At 38.2% G+C, this 15,632-nt stretch overlaps 1 protein-coding gene across 2 annotated transcripts; it reads left to right on the forward strand.

Annotated features, from left to right (window-relative positions):
• The first annotated feature begins 2,035 nt into the window (after positions 1-2,035).
• On the forward strand, positions 2,036-15,332 carry suds3 (SDS3 homolog, SIN3A corepressor complex component). Of its 2 annotated transcripts, none has more exons than XM_074671291.1 (12): positions 2,036-2,252; positions 4,137-4,206; positions 4,352-4,407; positions 4,971-5,042; positions 5,830-5,849; positions 5,932-6,088; positions 6,351-6,446; positions 8,220-8,281; positions 8,380-8,401; positions 8,899-9,004; positions 11,934-12,018; positions 14,877-15,332. In XM_074671291.1, exons 1-12 carry the CDS (start codon positions 2,141-2,143, stop codon positions 14,973-14,975), a joined length of 957 nt encoding a protein of 318 aa, XP_074527392.1. In that variant the 5' UTR covers positions 2,036-2,140; the 3' UTR covers positions 14,976-15,332. The 2 variants fall into 2 exon arrangements, with proteins under 2 accessions (XP_074527392.1, XP_074527393.1); XM_074671292.1 differs by lacking the exon at positions 2,036-2,252 and adding an exon at positions 2,803-3,008.
• Positions 15,333-15,632: the final 300 nt, after the last annotated feature.

A 15,632-nucleotide genomic window follows, 5' to 3' on the forward strand; every position in this document is an offset into this window, starting at 1 on the left:
ATCTTGTATATTTATTTATAAATACATTTATCTACCACATTTGCTCCCAGAATCTTTTATGTATTTTTTTTCACAATTAACTCAGATTCATTCGCACAATACAAGACATGCCATTAAACTTTATACTCCCTTTTGCCGTACTTCTCAATGTCAGTTTTCCTTTACTTACAGAGCTTCATTAATTTGGAATTCATATTATCATTTAATTTGGAATTCATATTATCATTTAACAAAAAGGTTTATGTACATAAAACATAATACAATTTAACGTGTCAATTTCATCTCTATAAAAGAAAACTGTGAAGCATGATTAGTTTGGACAGCACTTTATTTGTACATTTACTGCATATTACTGCATAGATATACACGTGTGCAAACAAACAAGCAGCAGTTGCAATCTTATTGGCACCTTACAGCTACATCTCTGACCAATTTTAAGTTCAGACTAAAGTCCAATATAATCCATCAAGATCCTAAAGCTTCTTTTTGTTCTCATTCATAATTTATTAATTTGCTTGTTGTCTGTTTGCTGTTGAATTATTTTGAGTTTATTTCATTGTATTGAATCTTATTTCTTTTTCTTCCTGTATTTTTATTATTAACTCTATTTGGGGAGGTATCTTTGATAAGCCCACTTTGTTTTTGTTTTTTAGTTTTTTTTTTGTTTTTTTACTTCTCCTGCACTATCTTGTATTTTCTTTTCAATGCCAATGTAATTGTTTTTAATTTATGGTGCAAATGAATAAAATAAAACAAGATCCGAAAGGGATAACAATTTTATTTTAAAACTTCAAAAAAACATACAAACGTTAAAAGTATATTAAAATAGGTTACTTTGTACAAAATTTAACAATCATAACTATTCACACAAGGTCAGAGAGGATGTACCAGCCAGTGTGCTGGTGTCATAAGCAGAAAAAAGTTGTGAGAATTAAAAAAAAAAAACTAAAGGTACACTCAAAGACTTGATTCATTTATTTTACTTACACAATACAGTTGGTTATAAAGTCTTTGCAAAGCCTTGTTTTTGTTTTATAAGACACACACCAAAACACACTATTGGAGTAATTCACTTGCTTTTTCCTATTTGTATCTAAGTTACAACTATATTGATAGGTTTATGTACATAAATATAATACAATTTAACGTGTCAATTTCATCTCTATAAAAGAAAACTGTGAAGCATGATTAGTTTGGACAGCACTTGATTTGTACATTTACTGCATATTACTGCATAGATATACACGTGTACAAACAAACGAGCAGCAGTTGCAATCTTACTGGCACCTTACTATATTCAATTCATTCAAGCTGCTCCTTCAGCAGAACACTAAAGCACTAACCCTGAAGGTGCACTTCACCAGGTCATCCCTCCCTTCTGCAATAAGACTCCACATTATCAGCACCACTGCCTGATACTGATACAACTGGACTCACTTCATTATGTCATCCAAAATATTCCCAGTAATCAAGTAATTTATTCATTTGTGCACATCTAATTAACATTTTCTCATTCAGTTTTTAATACTACTTTTAAAAAAATTATTTTCCATGTTGCACCTTTTTCTTGCTGCTGCTGTATTAACAAAAAATACGTATTTTTTTGTTAATATGGGGTACCCCATGGGAATCTGTAAAATAAAATACTTCTACTCCATTAGATTTTTACTCGGGATAGCTTACGTAGGACTCTACAACATTGTTTGTTTCTTTTTCAGGTCATGAAAAATAGAAATGATTTTTATTGTTATTGCCCCCCCTAAAAAAAACTCAGTCCAAAACTCGTTTTGTACGCCTTAATGAAATGTAACCTAATCGAGAGGAAGCGCAAGAGCAGAGAACTGGCAACCCCAACAAATATGCCTGCGTAAAAAAATTGCGTTAAATCTTCGACGAAACTCCAAAACCATGGTAAAATGTAACTGCTTTATTAGCTGTTATTAGGAATAGCACAGAAAAATACGGCTGTATAATGTAAAATTTGATATTTCGTATATACAGTGCATCATATGTATACAGGCGTATCTTTGGACAGCTAGGTGATCGCGGGTCCTGCCAGTTGTAGGCGCTGTTCCAAGCGAGGTGCAAAACACAAATCGATTGTTTATGTTGTGTTTGTTTACATTTTCCAAGCGAAGAAATGGCATCGACATTATTATCACCCATGGTGGATTATTACAACGATGAAGAAGAACTCGATAGCGTGGATGACGACGATGATCGGAGTTTCAGAGGGAGGGACTCAGAGGAAGGTAACGTTAAACGAACTGACCAAGAGCTTCGGCTCTGTCTAATTGTTGGAGAAGAAACGGAAACGCGCCAATATTACGTGAAAATCACTACTCGACCCGAGAAACAAATTGGATTTTAATGGTAGTGTAGTTAAATCATAACGAGAGGAAAGTACTTTTACACAGCCAGGCTAGGCTAATAAAACAGATTGAATCCAGCATTTGAAAGCTAGCCGAATGCAAGCTTTAGCACATGGAATTAGCTCGCTGGCTACACAAGAAGTTGATTTCTTTTATCACAGCCGGTTAAATTTTCGCAAACTAGAGCAATGTGAGAATGCGTGAAACAAAACAACAAGACACTGTTCACATTTGACCCAGTGTTTCTATTCACTGAGCCCACCGTTGACGACAATAATCGTTTCAACGCGGGTGTGTTTACATGCTAACTAGCTAATGTTGTGGTGAAATATCAATATTCGAAACCGTGACCTGACAAAATGGGTTTAACAGGAAGTAAATATTTCAAAATAATAAATACTTAGACTACAATACGAGTATTGCGTTTATTACCAAACGGGACAACTACAGAGGAACTCAACCAACCAGCTAATGTTAGCAGCACTAGCTCTGAGTTCTGACAGGTCGGCTGGCAGGCGAAACCCTGCGTGTTGTGTCCACTGCACTGCCCTTTTCATACTATTCGGCGAGACAGGACGGATTGCAGTGAAAGAAAAGAAAGACAAGAGGCGAACAAGACGATGACAGCACTACAAGGTTGGCAAGTTTCATGACATTTACTTCTGGACGTATTCCTTTAACCTCCGGAGTTGATGACCGTCTCGTATATGTTTAACTACACTAGCTCTTGTCGGGTTACTCTTTAAACAGTAGGCTGAGCTAACCAAAGCTAGCATATAAATGCTAACTGAAAATGAAAGCTGCTGATTCAGCTCTATACGACTGGGCCTTACCCGTCTCTTGTCTCCGGTTTCGAAGATAAAACCGACTAACCAACGTAGGACAGCCGGTGTGAATAAACTTGGCTTCCAAGTTAACCTGATCATGTCGGCTTCGTCTGGAGAGAGTTGCCGGTGGGCTGACAGTTAGCTGGAGACAGATTAATCACACCATGCGGCAAAAGCTCGAATTAGCCCCCTAAATATGTCTCGATCGCTGTACTATATACTGAAAACTCATTTTTAAGCCTGAGCATCGTCTTGCTGAACTTTTTTTTATCTGATGCAGAGAACAACCCAGGCATGATCCTTCCTGGCAAACTTTGATGTCCCCTGGTTTTCTAACCTAACTTACCGGAGGGCATTCCCAGGCAGGGTGTTCACCATTACCTTACCAGTGCCACGCACGTCTTTTGATCCACCCACATACTGCTGTCTGTCTCGATTGTGCTGGAAAGCCTCACAGCTGTATTGTACTGTTTTATACAAAGTGGAAATGTTAGGTGTCAATGCTAAATGTTGGAAAGTTTTTACATGTGAGGTAAATATGTGTTTGAGTGATCTCAGGATAGGACTGTGGGCTGTCCCTATGGGAAAAGTCACTTCAAGAATTTGAAGAATTTCATTAAATTTGTTTAAATCATGACATCATATGGTGAATCTCCTTCAAAATACTGCTCAGCTTTTTCTTGCTGTTTTTTTTTGCCCTTTCCAAACTGTTTTAGTCAGATTTTGGGTCCAATTTTTGTGTGTGAGGTTTATATTATAAAATTTGCTATTTGGTATCAAAGACACCAGCCTGATATCGTTGAAGAATATTTTGAGCTGTAAATAATGCAGTACCCCCTCTTCTGATATTATCTCTAGGTAAATATTTTGGTTTTTAGCTTTAAATATTTTTCATATGTGACTGTACCCCCCCTCCTGTCATGCCCCTTTTTTCCAGACACGGAAGATGCCAGTGAAACCGACCTTGCCAAGCACGATGAGGATGACTACGTTGAAATCAAAGAGCAGTAAGTGTTTGTGCCAACCATGGATCAGCTGTTTTGACCTTAATAAAACTCATTTGAAGGTGAAACTTTTGAATCTTTGCCCTGATGACGCTCCCTGTGACAGCCAATGTGATATTTTAAGCTCTGGTTTATTATTTCATTGCAGGATGTACCAAGACAAACTGGCCTCCCTGAAAAGACAGTTGCAGCAATTGCAAGAAGGTGATCACTCTTCTTTATAATTGGAATGATAGCAGCTGTTTTACTTTATATCATGGGATTGGATCTGTTAGCTAGAGATTACATTATCAAGCAGTAAGCTGGAGACAGAAGCAGCCTCTGTCTCTGTTCAAAACACGCAAAGAAAAGGATGAAAACTGACAACAAACATAACCCATGTGACCTGCTCATAATCAAGTGTGAAGTCTGTGTGTTGTTTGTGCAAATAGATTGTGTCCAAGCAGCATGGTGGGCTGTTTCAGAGCACTTTAACACAAGTAACATCAGCCTTTAGCTCTCAGTCTGACTCTGAGTGACATGTTGAGAGATCTGTGTTTATCCAAATGTAGGCGCAGTGTCAGTCTAATCTAGTCTAAACTGTGGGTGGGTGATGAGAGTAGCAGGTCCTGGGAGCTGTATAGAAACACTGCTGACATGTTTTGTTGAAACAGCTTGTGTTGGAGTTAGAATTAAGTTCTCTTTCCATCCACAAACGTATGAGTCATGCTTGGATAATGGTGTAAAATCAGAAATTTACCTCTGGTGTATTTGTTTTCTCTTTACAGGGACTCTACAGGAGTATCAGAAGAGGATGAAGAAGCTGGACCAGCAGTACAAAGAAAGACTTCGAAATGCAGGCAAGTTTGGACATATTCAAAATGAGAACATACCTCTGCTTTGCTCCTTTTGCATTGTTAGCAGCTGTGTTATCAGGTGGCTAAGTCTGGTTTGGTGGACAGAGGTAAATAGAGGAGACAGCAAACCTTAAAGAGAATGTTGTCCATGGTAGTTTTCCATGTAAATACTGTATCACACCCTTAAAAAATGTAGCAGCCGCCAGGTATGAAGTCATTTCACTGCAGCTGGAGTGTGATCTCATTCTCTTATTCCCTTCTCAGTTTTTTCCCCCTAGTATTAATAGCACAGTTGATAAATTACAGTCTGGAGTGTGAACATCGCTGAGTGGACACTTTTCTACTGGAATTTAATTCCAGGATTGAACAGATTTGCCACTTTTAGGCTGTTTTCATGCCCCACAACTGGAAAGAGGGTGACTAGCTACCATCCACACTCTGTTTCACATCGATAGAGGAAGGTAAAGGTGGAATATCAGCACATTTTACCCTGTTCAAACAAACCGTGAGGAACATGTTTTATTCTGGAGAGGAAGAAGTTTTTTTTCTCTCTGCTTATGAAAATTATTATGTTGACTATCACTCATGGTCTATGGTAATTAACCCGCAGGAGTGAAGTACAGTAATTGCTTTCTCTGTGATTGATGACACAATCACACAGAGATGTTAAAAGACAAAGAGCTGTATCCTGAATCACCAGGGTCGTCATTTCTCTTAAGTTTTTACATTCATAGACGTGCTAAATGTCATATTTGCAAATTAAGCTGACTGTATTTCTCTTCCTTTACAGATTTGTTTCTCCAGCTTGAGGTGAGTATAAATCATCTTTCTCAATCTTGCTTACTTTTTGTAAAACAAGATAAACAACGTTTCTATTTATTTCCTCTCCCAGACAGAACAGGTGGAGAGAAACTACATCAAGGAAAAGAAGGCGGCAGTGAAGGAGTTTGATGATAAAAAGGTTGAGCTGAAGGAAAACCTAATCGCAGAGCTGGAGGAGAAGAAGAAGATGATCGAGAACGAAAAATTAACAATGGAGCTGACAGGCGGTAAGGCAGCCAGAACAGGATTATTAATCAGAGACTTGCCAAGCAGAAGAGAAAGAAATTAGGTTAGAAAAAGTATGTGGGTGGAAGTGAGAGTTTTTCTCTTCTCACATTTGAATATGAAGTTGTCTGTAGAGGACAACTTGCAGACTGTAGATTTAAGTCCTTCCTTTTCTGTCTGTTTGAGTTTATGGCATGTTTAAAGTACAAGGCAAAGCTTTGGGACTGTTGACACTAAGGTTATGAATATTTATGTCACACGCAGACTCAATGGAGGTCAAACCAATCATGACCAGGAAGCTGAGGAGACGGCCCAATGATCCAGTCCCAATACCAGACAAACGAAGAAAACCAGCACCAGATATCCTTCACAGAGCTGAAAGCCTGGAGTTTACCATCAATTAAGACAATATGGGATAGATAAGTTATCTTATGTTGCTTTTGTTCATTTTAAGGATGGATCTTTTCTTTTGTTAATGATTTATTTATAATTTTTTATGTAAAATTTTCAACACACACACAATGGTCACATACTACAAGAATCATTTTCAAAATGTCTGATCTTAAAACACATTATGTAGTGTCACATCTCAGACAGACAATGGAAAGGTAGTAAGTGTGCCAAGAGGGCGTTATTATGCAACCAAACTAGGGCTGCAGCTAACGTTTATTTTAGTAGTCGATTACTCTGATGATTATATTTACGATTAATCGATGAATCAGGAAAAAAAAGGATGAGAATGCATAATAGTAAAATTCCCAAAACCAAACATTCGTTGTTATTATAACTGATGACTACTGTTTGCTTAATGATATATACAAAGAAACAACGTGTATGAACATGATTTAAGCTGACCAGATGCTCAATTTATTAAGTATAACAAATGACATGAGTGTATTGTCACTTAAAGAATCAACAGTATGGACAAAATAACAGAAAATATATTGTTATCAGATTAAGAACCTAGTGGGCCAAAAAGGTAAATAAATAAAAAAATGTCTTCAGTCTTCTCACCTGCAGGTCAAACAGTTTACCCCCTCTGTCCTACCACTATCCGTAGCAGCTAACGCTAATGCTAATGTAGTATAATGAACTCCTTGTGGTTTCCAAACGGGTTGACGATTTAATAAACAGACCAAAGGAGTCCCAAATACAAACCACACATTTCACAACAGCAGTGTATGTGAGATTTTGTAGCTACTTGCCCTGCTGTTGAGCTTTTCGGCTCGTCATCGGTGAGCCCAATATGTTTGCGTTTTAAGTGCTGGATCATTGCAATCGTCCTGCCGTGCCATCCAAGGTCATTTTTGTCAACTAATAGCTGTGAGCTTTTACTCAGTGTGAAATACTTCCAAACTCTGGAAATTTTTGGGACGAAAGGCTTCCTCAGCTCTGCCATTATTCGTGTGTTTACTAGTTTCCCTCACCTGCCGGCTCAGCTTCTCTTCATCCAGGCTGATCTGTTTACTTGTGACACATACAGCCCTGCAGCCCAGGTAATCTACACTCCAGTCAAGTAGGTGCCAGTAATGCACCTTCAGCTAGATGCAAACTGCTAAATAACTGAGGAGAAACTCATACAGTAATGACGCAGCACAGTGCATCAATTATGGAAAAACATTGTTGACACTTTTACCAATTGATTTACTGATTCTTTGTTGCAGCCCTAAACCAGACATAAAAGAAGAAAACACACAAAAAAAAACAAGCAACAGCAACAGAAAAAAACGGTCACAATTATCATACCATCTATCCCATGTGCTATTAAAATAAGACGTAGACACAATATTTATGTGTTTTTTGGTAAGTGAAGTAGAAGTTGAGGGGTCAGTATGCAGTTGGAGGGATCTGACATGCTTTATAGATGGAAACCATATTGTCTTAAATTTTGTTTTGAGATTCTGCAGTGAGTACCTTTTTATTTCTATTTCATAAAATTTAAAACATCCTTAATCCAGTTGGTGTTAGAGGGTGGGTGGGGGCTTTTTCACAGCATTAAAATAGCACGCCTTGCTCTCAAAGAGAGACTAGCTGGTTCTGTATGAGGTGGATCTTTAAGGTCAGCTTCCATCTGTTGTTTTGGAGATTCTCTCATTGAGTTGTGTTAAAAAAACCTTCCTTAACTTTTCAAACCTCAGCTAAATTATTTGCTAACAGATGAGCAGATAATGGAGGATCTAAGAACACTAAATAAGGTAAGAAATGTATTTTCAGGGTCTCAATATTTAGCATGTATTTACTAAATTGGAAGTGTCCAAATTATATTTTAATTTTTACATTTTTTCTTCTGCAGCTGAAGTCACCAAAACGACCAGGTAAGTTATCTTTTATCATTAATTCTATGTCGATTTTCATCAGAATTCCTTATTGGGGAATTAAGCCTTTTTCTTTTTTTACTGTCACACAAGAAAGTAGACATCACTTTTATGTTTGCTATTGAAGTACCAAACTAAAGCTGGTTAGCACAACAAAATTGGCAAAATTCCAAAAGCTTAACGACTTAGAGCTGATTTTAAGTTTACTTTTCTAAATAAATTTAAATTTGGTTTCCTGTGTCAGTCTGTTTGTGAAGTTAAGCTAAAGAGCTGCTGAGTGTGTTTTCATAAAATACTCATATCCAAGGACACTGATATATTTCAAACACTCATGTCTAATTTACCCAGCACCAGTACTTAACAGACATTATTACACTTTATAAAGCGAGCAGGTCTGCACTGTTCTCTTTAGGTTTTGTTTTTAATGATATGAAAGTGTAAAGTTATCCATACATGAGTTATACATTGACACTGATTAAGCTTTTCTTTGTCTTCAGTGTCCCCCTCGTCTCCGGAGCACGTCCCCTCTGCGCCCATGGAGAGTCCCTCGCAACGTTACGAGGCCCGCATTGAGGAGGGGAAACTTTATTACGACAAAAGATGGTAGGTTTTTGTCCATATTGTCATTTTTAGATATGCTTTTATTTGGACTGTTTTCTTCATACTCATTCTTCCTACACTGAAAGAAATTGACTCCTGTTGCTAAAGATTGGCGTTGTGTTCTCTCTATAGGCTTTATACAGTCCCTCTGGCAGCCCTGTAGTAGCTTTACATGATCTATAGTTAAAAAAGCATATTTTTCTCACAGGAGTGTTTAAAAATAAAAAAATTTAATTTTAGCTGCTAAAAACACCAGATGTGTCTGCCGTCCATCTTCACTCCATCAAGGCAACAGGTCAATTTACGCTTCTGTTCAAGTCACATGTCAAATTACACTGGATTTGTTCTGTTGTAAGGTTTTACAGCCCAACATGAGTGAAGAGAGGCTTATCAATGGAGAGGGAAGCATGGGAACTCCTCTGTCTGTGACTCCTCGGTCCGTGACTACAGCTGTCTGTCAGTCATGCAGCTTGTCTAACTGATCATGCAGCTGGTGTGAGTTGACAAACCCAGTTAACACAACTGAACAGAGTCAGACTGCAGACGTGTCTGGTGTATTTGAGGCATAAGGCTCCCTTCTTCACAAACCCTCTCCCCTCTGATTGGCCAGTCCTCTGGGGGCCAAGCAGAGCTATGGGCAGACCTCGGTGTTTTAGGCCTGTCCCTTCAACATGTTATGAACCAGTTGGAAGATCCTTATGTTATGACCTCATTGTTTTACTGAAACTTGCAAAGGTCTGGTGTTATTTTTAGAATGGATCATTTTGAGCAGTTCACAGACAGATTCAAAGATATCTACAACATACAAATATGTCAAAGTTTCATGTAGGGCAAAGCAGAATACCCCCTCTTTGAGAACAAAAAGATAAGATACTCTTATAGGTACTGACCTAATTCCGTCTGTAGTACCGAATACTCAAACGGTAAACTCAAACAGTACCAAGTTTAGGTACCTAAACGTATCCTTGTTATTATGAGGGAGTGGAAGACTTAAAGATTTTCCGTGCTGGACATTGACAAGGCATTGTGAGGTTATACACTAAATAAAGAATACGTTAAATTGAGAAACTTTGAGAATTAATTGTTAAACAAATCAGTATTTCTTACAATAACACACAACAGTACTAAAATATTGGTACTGTTGGGTACCAAAACCAATTGCCAGGTACCAGGCATCGGTATCGTATCGTTTGAAATGTGAAAGGTACTAGACATGCCGATGTCCTTAATTTTGGGGGATCGGTGATCAGTGATCAGAGATCAGTGATGGGCCCATCCTTACATATGAAACTGATCTTATATACCTCTAGAAAGGTCTGACAGCCAGCCATTGTTGCTTTTTGCTCTGAGTCCTAAAACTCAGAACATTTTATTGGTGGTTTAAGTTAGAATGTAAAGATTTTATTGTTGCAAAAGTATTGTTCAATGATTTTCAATAAAATAAAGTTGGAACATTGAAGGCATATGCAGTCAGTTATAAAAAAATAAAAGTAATAGTAGAAATTGGTATCGGCCCAAATCGGTATTGGCAGGTCAGGCTTTTTATAGATTGGTGATCGGTGATTGGCCAGAAAATTGTGATCAGTGCACCTCTAAAAGGTACCCATCCTGAGCTCTTGAAGGGCTGGCAGTGTGGGGCTCTCTACTCTGAAGACAGCTGGCAGCCAATTAAAAAATAACAATAAATAAAAAATAAATAAGAACCCAGGTGCAGAAAAAAGCCCCTCATTAGCGTTTTTGTGATATATTAATAGAAATATTTGAAAATTTGACAAATATAACGAAAATAAATCCTTGACACAAACAAAAGCAAAATGTCTGATGAAATCAGATGAAATCTCATATCTGGCTGGATATAAACTCCTGTACATGGTCAATTATTTTTAGGTTGGCGTTGGCCTTTTTTCCCTTTTCTCAATCTGTATTTATATGTTTTTCATGGATGTCATCAGTTTTTTTTTGTTTCGGACTCGTGTCTTGCAAGAAGTTAAAAGGAAGTTTAAGAGAGGATGAAGAAGATTTCTGTTAGTCCGGGCTCTAACAAATATATTTAACATCCATCTATGATCTCAAATAAAGATTCACCTACAGTTATCACATTAATCTAGACACTGGACAAAGAAACAAAGACTTTAACTTCCTTCTTTACTTGACAGTCCACCGAGGGTTGTCTTCCAGTTTGACCACAGCTGGTCTGACCACTAGGTGGCCACATTGCCATTGGTATCAAAGCTGTCTGACGGTTTAAAGTAGACATTTTAAAGCCTCTGATGAATGCCTGTTTTGTCTGGGCTTTAGACAGAGATAATTCTCAGTAGCCACTGAAGAGTGCCTGTGCTTGAAGCCACCATAAAAACACATATTCAGAGACGGTGGCTGCATTAAAAGTGATGCTTTATTCTGCTGTGACGCAGAGATAAAGAGAATAAAGAGCCATGACCAGACACGTCTCTGATGTCCTTCTGTGAGTTTAGAAACAGACATGAACATGAGGTCACACTGAGAGGGTTTAAAGAGTCTTATTAGCTGCTGTTAGGGGCAGGGAAAGTTAAAAACCATAAGATACATGCGCACTTTCCATCAAGGCTAAGTCTCATTTATTCTCTCCACCAACGGGAAGCCTTCACAAAGAGCTGCAGAGACACCGTGCGTCATTATACTTCAGCTGGCCTTTCATGATCAAATGCTTTTTCCGTCAGTTGCTTCCTGAGGCGGCTTTGTCCTCTGACAGTTTGCAGCCATTAAATAAAAATTACAGACTTTTTGTTTTGACTTTCCTCTCCAATTATCTATTTAGTGCCATCTCAGGAGGAATGTGGTTTATTCAGCCGGGTGAAATTATAGACAATGAACGCCTCTCCTGTCTGAACTTACGCCCGTCCCTCAGTGCTCACCTTGAATGCTGAATTAATGTTGTTTTTGTTGCTGGCAGGTACCACAAGAGCCAGGCTATCTACCTGGAGTCAAAGGACAACACAAAGATAAGCTGTGTCATCAGCTCAGTGGGGACCAATGAGGTAAGCTGGGTAGAGCTCTGGCTAGAAATTTAAGACTGGTGAAATTTGTTTTTCACATCCCATGAAAATACCAACGATTGATTTTCCAACGAGAATTTTCTGCACGGCTCATTTTAAATCTTTTTTTTTTCCGAGTCCTTTGTGGTGTGTGTCTGCTTTTTGTCCAAAAAGACATTAAAAACACATCAGTGCAATCATCACAGTTGCATTGGAAAGCATCTCTTATTTCCACAAACTCACAGTAGTGTATTTTGACCACTACATGCTGCTGTTCTATCTCACCAGAGCACCAAATGTGTATCGAGCAGCAGCTGAAAATGGCTCTCATTCTATTCTCTCTGGTCTGTGTAACGTTTGCCAAAACATACAATCAAAGTGTCGGCATCCAGCAGCTTCAGGAAATTAGTGAACCAGCAATGACAGTGACTTCCAACTGCCTTATTTTTCATTTAGTGCCAATGCAAATTTAGCTTCTGATACTGCAGAATATGCAAGATAGGGCGCTGTGCCTTTAAACTATGACCAGAGGTGTCTAAACTTTTTGTCAGGGGGCCACATTTGATTTTGTGATAATAAAAATGGTCCAGCAACATATCAACGCTCCATTTGTTAACTATTTATTGTGTCCTCAAACATCCTTGTTCCATCATCACAGACTGATGTATCAAACCTCACCTGCCCCTCAGGTGTCTCTTCAAACCACATGATTAGTGGTCAGTTTTCTGCCGTGTTACATGCTGTGTAAACGTCAGCAAGATCTGCTTCAGACCAAGTAACATGTTCTCCATTAGGGGGCGATAAGGGGAAAATATGTCAGGATGTTTTTATGGCAGGATCAGGATCTAGATTTTCTGCACCATTTTTGTCTTTCTAGCTCCTTTTCACAACTTGAGTCTAGTCTTGTGTCCTCTTATGTGTTTTTTAACTCTCACATTTTCACATCATAATGAATCAATTCATTTAAATACATCAGCTGTAAGAGTTGTTGAGTTTCTGCTGAATGTACAGAGCTTTAGCTATGGGTGTTGTTTGAGCACTTGACATGAATGGACGCATAATCTAGAGCATGATTCATTTTGGTGCCATGATTAACACATTCAAAGGTGAAAGCTGAGGGAAATGTGAAATACGATACCCTCTTTCCTCACTTAATAATGCCATAAAATCTTCTAAATAATTGTTAAGACTGATTTTACTTAGTCTACCACATAGAAAAGTAACAGTGCTAACACAGTTAGCTAACTTGTTTAATGACAACATGAAACATGCAAGGCTGCAGTTTTAAATTAGAGGCTGACATTTTTTCAGGAATCCCACGGGACACCAGATTCCTGTGGGATTCCTATAAATCACGTGGTTGGGACGGTGCAGAATAAGAAGTTAACGGGAGCAGATGGAGGCAGGAGCCGATCAGGAAGATAAAATATAATATGTGACAAGCGCTGCTATTTTGTAATTTATTTCCATTAAGCCTACACTCTAACGCAAGTGAAAAGAACTACACTTCCCAGAAGCCAACTGTAATTTAAAAAAGAATGGAGAGAAAGTCTAATCAAATTTAATGTATTGCCTAAAAATTAAAGAAGGAAAAAAATGGGAATGGAGTGGGAGTCATTTTATCAGGAGTGGGACAGGACAGGATTTTTTTATGTGGGAGTGGGATGGGACAGGTATGAAAATCCACTCCCGTGTTAGTTGCTATTTTGAATGCAGTGGCAGAAGTGAATGTTGCCCCCTGCTGGTCAAATCACATCACTGACAGTTCATTCATAGAGAGGGAAAGGAATGCTTTAAAAACCTTTATAAAACTGGAAGAGCATTTGTTCTTTGACTAATTTTCCAACTAGAAAATTAAAAACAAATTATAAATATAAAAAATGATGACAATAATATAAAAATATTAGGGTTGTAGTGTTCCATAGACCATGGTTGTATTTGTATTTGTTTTACAAGGTTTAACCTTAGCAAAGGTTAGTTATGGTGGCTTTTTGCTTTCATGACGAAAGTTAAAAAGTAAAAAAATTATCCCAACTGACACAGAAAAGTTGCCAAAGTAAGTAAATGATTTTTTTTATTAACCACAGGGGTGGCCAACCAGTCAGAGACAAAGAGCCACAAAAATTACCATGGTACAACGTATAGCCACATCACACATGTGGTCTTACAAACACACTTCCTCTTACACATTAACAAAATGACACAAAATGAAAACCAATTCATTTCCAATTTTCAAAGCGAGGTTTATTGTGTTTGTGTGTTTAAATTTGTACCAGAGAAGAGAAACTGAAACTTAAGTATCAATGTGCACACCCAAATATTGATCAACACTGATCCCAATGTTGGCATCAGTATATCAATATTTTAGATTGATCAGCACACCACTACTCATAACTCTATGTATATCTTTATGAATGGATCAAGGAGCCACACACCGAAAGGCCAAGAACCACATGCAGCTGGCGAGCCACAGGTTGGCCACCCCTGGTTTACCAGACAGATACATCATCTTATGTTGAGATTTTTGAATCAATAAGGTTAGCATAAAAGCCATATGTATCATAGATGAAGGTAAAAACAAAGGGAACAATCATTTACTTACGTTCACAACTTTTCTGGATTTATTAGGAAAACTGTCCTCTTAACTTCCATTGTGTTGTGGCTTTTGTATTTGTGTTGTTGCTTTTGTAAATCAGCTGACACCTACTGGCCACCGTAGTTAGTGGATCAAAGCAGCTAAAGAAAAGAATAATATCTGTACGATTTTTCCTATTGAACCTGAAAAGAATCAGAATCAGGAGTGAAAATTTAATTAGACCCCTCTGTCACTCCACACTGAGGGGATTTCTGTTTTCTTCCAGATTTGGGTGAGGAAGACGAGCGACAGTACAAAGATGAGGATCTACCTTGGGCAGCTGCAGAGAGGAGCGTTTGTCATCCGCCGACGGTCGGCAGCGTGAAACATAACCCCGCCCCTTCCATACCCTACCTTTATCTATCTGTATCCATCCATCCACCTTTTTCCTCCCTTGTTTCTTCATTTGTTGCTCCTATGTTGAGTTGATATGTGGCCTCTTCTTCTTCATCATCATCATACACATTTCTCCCTCACACACAACCACACACACAGGCTCTTCAGATTTAATCAGCTTCCCTGCTCCAACCAATTACAACTGTTTTCCAGCGTTATTTGTCACTATGTGGCATGTGTGTGAAGGCAGTTAGGGGTAATAATAGAGCCAGCTTTTCTTCTCTGTCTCAAACTGTCAAAACAACTCTTTCTTCACCACGCAGTCTTATTTACATTCATCATTAAGTTATTTTTTCTTGAACAGCTCCATGTCGACGCTCAGAAAACTGTCTTCAAGCCTTTCAAACTGTCTCTCTGGTGAGAAAACGGACGAGAATTAGCCGCAGGTTTGGCTGTTCATCATAAACCTTCCCGCTGTTTTGCACTGTCATAAGAAAAAGAGGCCGCTTGCTGTGCTGGTTATTTCTCATAATGATTTGTTCAAAAGTTACATATGAGTTTTTTTGTTTTAAAAAAATGTATTTTGAGGATTTTATGTTTTTCTTTTTGTTGTTGTCGTTTTATGTGATCTCCATATGTGACTGAT

Source organism: Halichoeres trimaculatus, unplaced genomic scaffold (assembly GCF_033239565.1).
Source record: "Halichoeres trimaculatus isolate MK-OKI-2021-1 unplaced genomic scaffold, fHalTri1.1 fHalTri1_scaffold_5, whole genome shotgun sequence".
In the NCBI taxonomy this organism is placed as follows: Eukaryota; Metazoa; Chordata; class Actinopteri; order Labriformes; family Labridae; genus Halichoeres; species Halichoeres trimaculatus.